Source organism: Strigops habroptila, chromosome 4 (assembly GCF_004027225.2).
Source record: "Strigops habroptila isolate Jane chromosome 4, bStrHab1.2.pri, whole genome shotgun sequence".
In the NCBI taxonomy this organism is placed as follows: Eukaryota; Metazoa; Chordata; class Aves; order Psittaciformes; family Psittacidae; genus Strigops; species Strigops habroptila.
In genome coordinates this window covers 3,123,081-3,135,367 of record NC_046358.1, presented here as the reverse complement: position 1 = coordinate 3,135,367, position 12,287 = coordinate 3,123,081, and the positions used below count along the sequence as shown (strand labels likewise).

The window sequence follows — 12,287 nt, the reverse complement described above, 5'->3', positions numbered from 1 at the left end:
AAGTACCCATAGCTAAAGATCCTGTGCATGATGACCACTAAAAGCTAAAAGATTAGGTCAGAAATCTTCCATCAGGAATGTGGAGGGTGTTTTCCAATGAATCAAGAGCAAGGTGGAGATATTCCCAATGCATTACAAACCCTCCTTCCAATGGTTGCTGTTGTGAATCAATCTCATTGACAAGCTTACTATTAAATGATGGAACAGCTCATCATCTACCAGCTTACACCTCCATAGAAAAGAGACTCACCCAAAGCTGCACATATTCCAAAGCATTTCCCACAGTTTTAACTTAATGATTATTAAATGAGTCTAAAAGAATTACAAAATACAAAGTACTTATAACTATTGAATGAGCCTAAAATACCAAAACCGAAGTTTAATGAACTGGTTCAACACCAAAATTCAGCATCTAACCAAAAACACTCTGAGAGATGAAAGATAAAATGTTTCTCAAGAGACTTCACACTGCGATCTTCATATATTCATGAGGATACTTCTCAAGCTCTTTACTATTCCTTCCCACTCTGTTGCCTCAAGGCTCTAAGAAGGTGCATTACGCAAATGATGTATGTTGGAGCACATCCAAAACTACATGAATATAGCAGATCACCAGACAAGTAAGATAAATAAAAGCCAACTTGTTGAAGTTTCAACGCTGACCTTATTCTGCACATTCATCATCATCCCAGCTCTTGGCTTTTCTGCTCAGGATATTGTTCTTTGATTTATTCCTTTTTTTTTTTTTAAACTGGGAGACATTCCAGAAAAAGACATACTGATGAGGGTTTGTTTCTTATTTTATTTTTTTATTTAAGTAATAAATATTAAGGAACAAACTCCTGGTTAAATTAAATCAGCTGGGAGGAAACAAGAAAATAATATAACACAATGTTTCTTCTTTCAGATAAATCTACTAATTTAAATGGTTATGTGCAATCCATCAAAATATGCAAGCAAATCATGGAAGCACTGGTATTTTTATCCTTCAGTGGAAAAGGGAAGGCATCAGGAAAACTTGGAGAATTTTCCCACAGAAGATAGTTTCTAAGCATTTTTCTAGAAATCATCAAATCCTACAGAAAGTCTTTACAGTCAGCAATAAGTTCTGCCTAAAGCCTCAGCCACGTGGCTATCACTTGGTTCCTGGACCGAGTCTTATCCAGCTACTTGATAACTACATTGCAGCTTCTCCCACACACTGACATAACTGGGAACCTGCAATAGTCAGTCCAAAAAATGACGACAGTAACATTAGTGTTGCTTCATGCAAACCCGTCTAGAGGCTGCTGTTTGTAAGTGTACTGTAAGCGTTACTTTTACTTTACAGTTACTCACACTGTAAGTATGAGTAATTAATGCTAGCAAGTTGTTCCTTCACTAAGGTTTTTTTCTTTTATTGTACACAACAAGAACAAAATCCATTTAAAGCAACATAAAACATAATACTGGCAATGTGCAGTACTTGTCGTGCACTGACTGCACACACAAGCCGAAGTATCAAGAACTAACATGGCAGAAATAAAAGGATCATTTGAATCTAAACAACCATCTTCATGAAGTTATAAAACCATGCACCACGTGTAAATACAGACAACAATAAGATGCTCAGCCTATTAAGAACAACTGGTGCAACTATAGTTATTTACCTCAGACTTCATAAATACAGAAGGATGAAGACTTCTTTCATGGAAAGGAACTATCCCACTATCTCAGGTAAAAACCTTCTAAACTCACTATAAGCTTTTATGCAGAAGTTATTGTTTTTATGCAGTTTGTCTTCAGTTTTCTCAATGCATACTGCAAAGAGCTGAAAGTCTCACAGTGCTATGAGAATTCACATTACTGCACAGAGTTTTTAACTACACAGATCATACACCACCAGGAAGGGAAATGAAAGGGAGGCCTTAGTCCAGAGCAATTCTTGCCCAGTCTTAAGTTTGATGTGAGCTGGCCTAGTTTTCCACAGAAATTAAACACTATCAAGTCATAGATTTGCATCTCTGAGTTCAATCACTGCAGATGACTGTACAGCCACTCCTGCTTCAAAAGGAATGCCTTTTTTCCTTCAACTTCAGGATGTTTCTGTGGAACTTTAATTAACTTGGACTAAAGCATTTTAATTCATTGTAATTAAACTGTATTAGAAATCACTTTTATCAGACTAGTTTTTATTTCAGTGGCAAAACTATCTACGTAAAAAGATCTTTAAAAAGCCTTAAGGTTTTCTGTCAAGGGCCCTTAACGCCTGTCACTAGCCTTCATCCAGTGCCACACACCACACTCAGTGAGAGGAAATGGGTTTATGGATATGGATAGACAGCTTCTGATACAGATTCATTTCATTGCAGAGAAGCATCTTTATCTTCTTCTGACCAATTATTCTTATTGAAAGCTGCTTTAGGCTGATGCCAAACAGCCTGCAGGAGCCAATTTGGCTCTTCCAGGTATGAGGATGTGTACTTAATCTGTTACAAACTAATTTATACTTACAAAGCACCTACCACGCTATTGCAGATTTTCATTTCCAGAGCATATTTTGAAAACATTTGTTTTCCCTCCCATCATGTTTTATAGAGAAGTTACTTTTAAAATCTCCCTGAAACAATACTGTCATCAGCCCTGCAGTCACACCTCACATAAGATCAGATTTAACATCTTTGCAAAAACCTGCTTTAAATACATATAACTTCTGTTCAATGTCTGTAAATATTTGCTTACCGATATCAGCTTCCCTGTGATTCTTGATATATTCAGCAAGCTCAAAGTTTCCCGCTATTATAGCCACCTAAAGGATTGGAAAATAGTTACAATTAATATATTGTCATCACTTATTAAGTAGGAAAATGTGTGTTACATTCCTGACAAACATCAGACAAATACATCTTCATTTCACAAAGCTGTTTCTTACTTCTACTCTGCAACTACTACACTCTAAATACACTCCTGAAACAACGTTGAGATGATATCTCAATCTCTTTGTAAGCAGCACTGCCAGTCCCCCAGATCCTCATTTACTAAGATGCTGTGATTGAGGAGGTCTCAGGAGGCTGCTGGAAGAGCTGCAGCTTTTCATGTTGTGGCACTCAAAACCAGCAGTGAACATTAAACACACCATCCCCAAAGCTGCGGGAGCTCTACAGATGTATGGAGAACGCTACAGGAGCGGCACACATCGAAGATGATATTTCCCTTTAATTGCTCCTGCCTCACTACTTACCTGAAGAGTGAAAGCAGGAGCTACAATGCAATGTACGCAGGATAACCAGGGGAAAAGTACCAAGAACTACAAGTATTCAGGTACTAAGTCACCAAGAAAGACTGAAAAACAGAAACTGGTAAAGTTTATGCATATGTATAGAATTTAGAGTGTTTTAATAAATATAGATCTAAAATAACACTTTTCTTTTTCATTTATTTCCTGGTTGTTGAATGCAGATGTGTAGTATCTGTTCTGAATTCTCATCTCAAGGCACTTAGAGAGAAACATCTCTGCCGGATATCAGGGAAGTGATAGAGTTGTGCCATTTCCATCTCCTCCCTTTTTCTTTTTCTCCTATTTTTGAATATTGAGCAATTGCCTTTTCTGGCTTTATTTTGCAGCTTTATATTAGGACAGATACTGTTCCCATAATGGCACTGTGGCTTTCCTGAAGTAGGTAAATGGGATAAGCTGGGCCCACCTTTCACATAACTTTCAAATAAGCTTCTGCATATAGAGGGTGAGGGCCAAAAAAAGATTCAAAAGTCTTATTTAAGGACTCTCCTGGATATAGGGCTAATGTCCGTCATGAGAAATGAATGAAAACTCCACCTGAACTGATGACCAAGGAGGATTATCTGCAGGTTCCTACCACTCCACACATCTCAGGGATAGCAAATCATGCAAAGGAAGACTAAAGAGCTCAAATAGTCTTAGGGAGGTGCACGAAGTACAGTTAATGTGAGTAGTATCTGTTAATGTAACACGCATAAGATCTTGTTTCTGCACTCACCACAGGAAATTGAATGGGCAATTTTATTTAACAGCAACCAAACTTGTAAATCCTTGAAAATGAAGACTTTACACAAGCAACAAGCTACAGACAGAAAACCTTGACTATTACACAATTATGCTCCAAATCCAGGTTTTCCTTTATTTACTTACTTTTTGAAGCTTTTCAGGGTCTGTCTTTTTCTCTTGGCAAATAGTTTTGTGTTTCATTAAAAGTTTCTATCCAAATGTTCTATTACATTTTCTTTTCATTTCAAGTATATCTATGTCATGGGAGAAATTCTACTCCAGGTCTGTGTAGCACCTAGCAGTTGTACTCAATCCATGTATACTCATGTTTTAAAATAAGCCTCAGTTGGCAGCCAGGAACATGGCATGTGCAGTATAATCACTTTTATCCTTTAAATCATTAACCTGGATATAATATCTCCATACTTACTAGTGAAAATCATGTCACTATTTTCTCATTACATATTAACAGTAAGGAAACGCTTTGCTCTGGGCACTTCTCAGTAGTATTACGTCAAACTGATGGATTCTTGAGAGCAAAATGCATTACGATGAGTCAATAACACTGGTTCAACTTAATCCCACTTCTGCTTTTAGACCATGGTTGAAAAAATAAGTTTTTCTTCTCTAATATGTCATAAGATTTCTTCACGCACTGATACCTGCAAAGACCAGGGAGGTCAAGAGACAGGGGTAGATTGGTGCACTGCCACCTCATCTCCAACACGGGCAAGTATCCAACTAAAAATTACTATTCTAACCACCAGTAAGACAATCTTTATTCCAGGAATGACTCCTGAAAGAAACTTCTTCTCAGAATGGATAATGTATCAGACTCTGGCCCCAGCCTCTCCTGCAAAGCCCCCGGTGTCCTGGCAAACAGTGCTATGAAAGTAACCCAGGGCTGCACAGATGCTCTCTTTAACTTCACATTCTGCAGCCTGGCTTGGTTCAGGTTCATAAAAGCAACATTTCAAAGAAACATGGACTGGTTTGGGTTGGAAGGGAGCTTAAAGCTCATCCAGTTCCAACCCCCTGCCACTAAGGGCAGGGACACCTTCCACTAGAGCAGGTTGCTCCAAGCCCCTGTGTCCAGCCTGGCCTTGAACACTGCCAGGGATGGGGCAGCCACAGCTTCTCTGGGCCCCCTGTGCCAGCGCCTCAGCACCCTCACAGGGAAGAGCTTCCTAAGATCGCATCTCAATCTCCCCTCTGTCAGTTTAAAGCCAGTCCCCTTTATCCTGTCACTACATGCCCCTGGCAAAAGTCCCTATCCAGCCTTTTTTGTGTGTAGATCAGGGTTTTTCCTCTATAGTATAAGCAAGCAGTAATACCTCTCTTCAACATTACCCCTAATTAGCATGGAAAACTCAAACAGGGAACACACCGGTGACAGGCAGCTTGCTAGACAGCAGCTATGTTACTCAAATAAAAGAATCTTTGATATAGAGTACATTTTAAGTATAAACCTGCTGTTTAAATAATAAACACATTCTATTACTTGGAAAAAAGATATTGCCAGATAACTAAGAGACAGCTTGACAGAGAATTGTTCCTGTACTTGCTTCTGATTCAAACACTCGATTCAGCAGCTCAAGGTACCATTTCTCTCCATTTCATTTACTTCAATTCGCTAAAAACAGCATGTAAAATTCTAACAGCAAAAAGGAAGGAAAAATATGTTAAGATCTAAAGAAGGCAAGGAAAAATTAAAAAGTACAAATATTTCTTGGCACAACGTCAATGTACTTCACTTGAATTTGATGGGTAAAGAGTGTGGGAGAGAGTGAAGGCAGAGAAAAATCAGAAAGATACAAAATTATCCTCATTCAATTTTTATAGTTGGAAAGCACAAAGCACAGAGACCACAGCCATTTCCCAGCAAAATGTGTCCTGAACCATTTAGAGTGGCCAAATGAAACCGTAAGCATGAACACATTAGGACAAGGGAATGGTCTTCACAAGATCCAGGGCTTGACCCAAATTCAGGCAGTGCAAAGTCTCCGTCTCCCCTCAGTTAAGATGAAAACTAAAGCAGAACCGAACTGAAGCTCTATATTTGTACTAAAATTCTTCGTGCTTTAGGAAAAACACATTCTAATGTAGTAACTTTGCAGAAAATACTAGTTTGATTCTCTACACACTTCATAATGGATGTGGTTTTAAATAGCCATATTTAGCTTTTCGGGATGTTTTGCAGTCAAGTGCTAGATTTCTGATTGAGAGGTTATGGCAGGAAAGAAGGTTTTGTTGGGGTTTTTTCCCCAATCACATCTCTTCTTAGCAGTGAAAAGTAGCACAGCCAGCAAAGATTTTTTTCCAATTCCAGCAGGAACTGGATTCCAGTCATCCAAACGCATCACATGCATGTCCGCAGACATGAAATACTGCCGTGAAAGGCTGGAGGTAGCACTTTGCAACTACCAGCTACTTACAGACTCTGTTATGCTGAGCCTTCAAAAATTGCAGCTTTGAAAACCTGCCTATCCAGCAGCCTTACTATAACTCAGGTTCTTTCATTCCGGCAGCAAATGGCCTTTCATTTCGTCCTTCTGCCACAAAGACACTTATCTTACATCAAAAATCTGCATGCCACCTTGTTCTCTAAATCTGATAAATTCTGTTTATGGATCTCCTTAAAAAAATCGTAACAATAAATCACCCATCTACAATTTCCACTAAAACCTGGGGGAGGTTTGCCCTATTTCTAAAGGGTGTATTTACTTTGCATCAGCTCCAGAATCAGACAGCACCTGCGGCGTCACAGCACGGTGTCTATCAGAGTCCAGCTGAAAAGGAAGACAAAGTAGTTCCCGCATAAGCTCCTGCAGACTCAAAGCAGGATCTTTCTCTGCAGTGCTGCCATTTGGTTGGGATCTCTGCCACGTTTCTACTGTACAATCCAGAGAACAACATCTCTCTCAGTTCCTCTTTTTTATAATCATCATTAGAGGCGGTTTTATATGAATGATAGTAACTAAAGAGAATCAATTATCAGCTCCCTCCCTTTTGAGTTTAACCGACCCCACGTTAAGGGTGTTAACATGGGCACTTAATCATTTTCAAATTAGATTTGATAACATACATGGCTGGTCTGAATAAGTACATATGCTAACAACAGAGAAGTGAGCAGAAAGTAAAGCTAAGCAGGAAGACCTATCTTACCACGAGGTTACTCATCCAACATAAAAAGAAAGTAGGGTAAACCCACCTAGACTGGCGGGATCACCTATTTCCATAATACGCTGTCTTCATAATGTCATCGTAACAAAAAGTTAATGGAGTCACTGGCACAGGTCACAGCTGTGACACTCTGAGGGCTGTCAACACGAAGCCACAGGGTTACCAACTCGCTGGGAAGGCAGCGGAGCAGAGCTGGCTGTCACTGTCAGGGTACCTAACGCAGAGTGTGACCAGAAGCTGGGTGTTTATAGGGATCTTTGCTCTATCTCCATAGAAGCAAAACTTTTACACTGAAGCCCATGGTCTCACTGACTCACAGACAGATGTTTCTTTCAAACGATGCAACCGGTTACAGCGCATTGCTCTTTGCCACGCGGGGCAATGCCAGATGCTCCGCCACCAGCTGAGCGAGGAAGGGAAGGACTTTAACTGACACCTGCCTAGTTGCTATGGTTAGTAACCAAGTGACAGCTCAGTGAAGGAGAAACCTGAATGAATGAAGCAGCTGTGACACTAAGACCGGGGGGAGCCAGCAGCAGACGAGGCACCCCATGACTTGGCCAGCAAAGGGCACCGGATGCGGAATGAAACCCTCCTAACTGCTGAGGCACCTCAAGAAGGAGATTTCTTTCTCCTGGCACAGCATCATTCTCACCCTCTGGTCTTCTGATATTTACAGTCGGAAACGTTCCATCTGGATACAGGCAGTTTTTAAGCTGGCTTTCAGAAGTCAATTCAGAAATTAAATATTTGACCCATCTGGTTAGTTCTGCTTTCCTGATTCCTGTTCCCCAAAGAAATTTAGTTTAAATAATGACAAACAAGAGTACTTTGTATAAACAGTGCAACCTGACAGATGACCGGTTACAGTGTCACTCTTGTCTTCAATGAGACAGAGCTTCTTAACGTTTCCAGACTCTGGACCAGGTGTAAGTAGCAGTACTGACTCACCGTCTCTGTTCAGCCTCATAAATGCAGTTCTCATTATATCAGTTACTTACATTCAAGTAGTTAGATTTTGTGATTGTGATTAATGCAGTGCTTTGTTCCTTTCGGGAAATTGCAAATTATATATACACTTTACCTGTCACTAACCTTTCACAATTGATTTTTTCCACTCTTGAAATGTATCACAGGTAGATGTTACATTAAATTAGAGCAAGATCTTTGTAGCCTGTTAGCAAATACAATTTTAGAGCTTTATAGATTAGTCCCTGAAAGGCAAGCACCAAAACCAAATTACATTATCGCTCTTTGGAACAAACCGCTATAAGAAAGAGTATAAAAGAGAGAAATTGAAGTTGTCCCCTCTTAAATCCAGCCAATGAACTTGGACAAACTTTCTACATGGGAGTGAGGAGAGCGTCTCTTAGTTCATTTCTGTCTCCCTCTCAATCAAGGCTGCTGAGGTTCCTTCTGCACATGCTTGAATCTTAGACCAGGCAAGACATAAAGCTTTAGAATGCTCTGCCTAAATGGAGAGCAGAGGAAGCTGTTTGGGCTGCACAGTTGTAGCTGCAGTTCACAAGCAGCAGTTCATGATAAAGCAGGCAGCCCTCTCTGCCTGCTCTTTCTTCCCCTTCTCTTTCACACATCTCTTTCCTGATGGAAGTACATTCCATTATTCTTTCCTTCAGGGCTGAAGTTTCATCCTTCCCCTGCATCTGCTACCCAGCAGTGCTCACTAAATGATGGTCTTTCAGGAAAGCTGGGAATTGCAGTGAGTACAGGTATGGCACTATACGTTAAAGGGGACAGCTCTATTCCAGGACAAAATGCAACTTCAGTCATGACTTTGCTTAGAGTCTCAGCCAAGGAGCAGAAACGCAGGTGGACATATGGGATACTCTGAGGACAACTACCCTATGTGTTCCCATCTTCAGGTGGCATTGGAAGGAAGGGGTGAAACAACCCTTTAAATGAGACTGTAACCATAAGACTCTCCAGAAACTGCCTTCCACTTCTAAACTAATAAATTATCTATTTTACCACTGAGGACTCTCTTATTGTAACAACGAAGAAACACAGTTCAAGCAGTCACAGCCGTTACACAACAGGATTCACAATCAGCAGAGACTTGTGAGGAATTAACACAAGTGAATTTAGAAGGAATGGTTGGGATCACTTCCTTAATCAAAAGACTGCCAGAAAAGCTCTTCCACGTGTCATAATTAGGATGTGTTTTCTTAATATTAAAAATACAAGAAATGTTATCATTTTTAATAAGCATCATTTTCCAGACAAAAATCATATCAACAATTCACCCAATAGTTGCCGTACCAGGAGGTGATAATTTTACAGCAAAATAAACCATTCCATTATCATGACGACCTTTGGAGACAGACATCTCCCTGATTTGATATCAAAATCTAACGGTGCTCAATGTGGGGCACTGAAAAGGCACCGTAGTTCAGCTTCAATGTATTTCTACAGTGTCCTCTGTAAAGAAAAGCTCTCCCCAATAAAACAAAGTAGTAAAGGCTTTTCAGAGCCTAAAGCCACCTTGAAGTCTGTCCCAGCATACCAGCAGATATGCAGTGGTCATCCACAAGGACATTAGAAAGTCAAATTTAGGTTGTCAAGAGCAAAGACCTATCTCTCACACAGCACCATGAGGTTCCATCCCTTATAAACAGCGACACAAAATCATACAGCACACTCTGCAGCCTCCGAAACAGAGATCTTAAATCAGTTTGCGTTAGTTGCTCTCATATACAAGCAGCATGTAGATTTTAAAGCTCTCTTCAGTGGTACAGATGGAGTTCGGGTTGGAAAAGCAAGAAGCAATCTGCGTTCCAAATTTCTTTTCCATAGGTGTGGGAGAAAAATGTATCCATCAAACACTATTGGTTTTGTACATGATTTCAGAGAGCTTGTACATGAAGGTGTGTTTACTTGTTCAAGAAATAAAAGAACATATCTAGAACTCGGTTTGCTTTGGAAATACATTCTCTTGTAATACCTTGGCAAAATGTGACAATTTGGCAAGTATTGTTCAGAGCTCAAATCACAACCTAGACTTCAGGTACTTTCAGTTAGAGGAGACATTAAGAATTCAATACATACAACAAAATGGGGTTTTTGTCTGAACTAGTTGGGAAATTCTATACAGCTACAATAGCCGTATAATCTCAAACAGAAATGCTGAATATCCATGAACTCTCTATTTTACTTTCCAAAATCAAAGGGCAAAAGCATCACCCCACATTTGATAGCTGGATTTATTACAGCTGATTTTTGACTTAGAGGCCACAACATTGTCAAGAAAATCAGCGGAAGCTTCTCGTTCACCTCATTCTAAAATAAAACCAAATGCTTGATTAATATACTATTAATATCACTAATCCACTCTCTTCTTCTAAGAGCACTTCTGAATACACATAATAAGGATGACATGAGACATGACCTCAAGAAGATACATATGTTTTACATTCTGGAGACACACATTTACACTCCAAAACTTATTTAAAAGTAATCCATTTTAAAGCTGAGATTTAATACAACTGTTAGTAATCTGTCCGAAGCAGGTTACTATTTTGGGAAGTTGATAGTTGGGTGATATTTTGTACATATAATAATATTTTTTGTTGAAAATATATCAGAAGTGAGGTTTTAGTTCATAAAATTCTTTTTACCAATTCATTTTATCACTTTGAAGCTTTACTTCAGCTATAACATTGTCAAGTTTCAGTAAAACTCACTGAAATAAGATGAACAAAACAGACACAGAATAAAGAAAAGCAGTAACGTTTAAATATCTTTTCTTTAAATGATGCTCAGTAAAGATTTATATGAGGTGCAGAAATAATCCACATCCTCTACCAGGAAAGTAAAATGTTGCAAATTCCCTTAAATGACTCTATAGTAATGCTATGAAAGATTAGAAGTAAAAAATCCTACTCAGCATTTTCGGACATGCTTCTTTCCTGGACAGAAAATAATTCCTAGCTATTTTAATTAGATAATGTAAGACAAGCTTAACATTACGCATTTTGAAAGGCACTAACTTTGTATATTAATATATCTGATGTCCAGTAGATGGCAAAATATCAGCAACCATCACCTTTAATCTTCTTGAAACTTGCTTAATTTAACCCCCAAAGTCTTTTTTTCTTTTCCTCTCTATTCTCCACTTTCTAAGTCCATCAGATAGCAGGATTAGCTTTACCTTTTGGATGTTTTCTGTATGTTATCTGCTTGAAAGACAAGTTCATCTTCATCAGTTCTTGATACAACAAAGCACAATAATGTTACTATCCTTTAAATAGTCCTTTGAAGACAGTTTCTTCACCACTGAAATTTTTTTCTCCAAAAGCATGCTGCTGCTACTGTTCCCAAATTTGCCAGCACATGTTAGCATACTGTGTACAAAAATCTCTTAGCAACAATATCTTAGTGTCTAACATTTTCCTTCTTCCAACTATGATTCATGGAGCCATCTGTAGTCAGATATTGACATGCAGTATCTTAAAATAGATACCTTACATTTGCTCAACAACTAGTTTTAGCATCTGAAAATATAAATTATGGGAAAGGGCCAATATTTCTTTGAGGCTCTTCATCATCCCCTTGATCATTTTAGCACTGTTTAAACAAAGGCTTGCCACCATCGCTTCGCCTTAGTATTAAGGTCAAAGTATTCCTGCTTGGCAGAGCGCGGCACGGAGGCAACCCTACCGCGCTGGTGCAGTCCCTTATGTAAGTCCTCCAAGCCATGTCAGCAGCTTCCATGGTGAGGAGCACCTCATGCTCATCCCCTGGCTACCTTTTAATACTAATCAAAGACTAGGTGTTAAACTTCTAGTAGTGCTGCATGCAGCACTGAAATCTAAAGCATTTTTCACACCTTTGGAGTCTAAGCCTCATGGAAAGCACCAGACGGTGCAAAAATGCTATTGCCCAGCTGAGACATTGGCCAAGACTTCTGCAGCAGTGGCTACTGGAGGGAATGCATCAATGTCTCACACTCTGCTCAAGGAATGGGAAAAAAAATGACCACTGGCCTCCCAAGAACAATTTTTGCCTCCCAAAACACTCCTGAAGTTTTCGCTCGAAAAAGAAAGCATCTTGTTTTCTGCTATAGCAAATTATTAGGTGCTAA

At 39.3% G+C, this 12,287-nt stretch overlaps 1 protein-coding gene across 5 annotated transcripts in view; it reads right to left on the bottom strand.

Annotated features, from left to right (window-relative positions):
- SHANK2 (SH3 and multiple ankyrin repeat domains 2) overlaps window positions 1-12,287 on the bottom strand; it is a 351,561-nt gene that overhangs the window by 266,156 nt on the left and 73,118 nt on the right. For all 5 annotated transcript variants that reach the window (XM_030483283.1, XM_030483282.1, XM_030483285.1 and 2 more), the window contains exon 11: window positions 2,722-2,788. In XM_030483283.1, coding sequence (XP_030339143.1) covers window positions 2,722-2,788 — 67 coding nt within the window. The remainder of the gene's footprint in view (window positions 1-2,721; window positions 2,789-12,287) is intronic.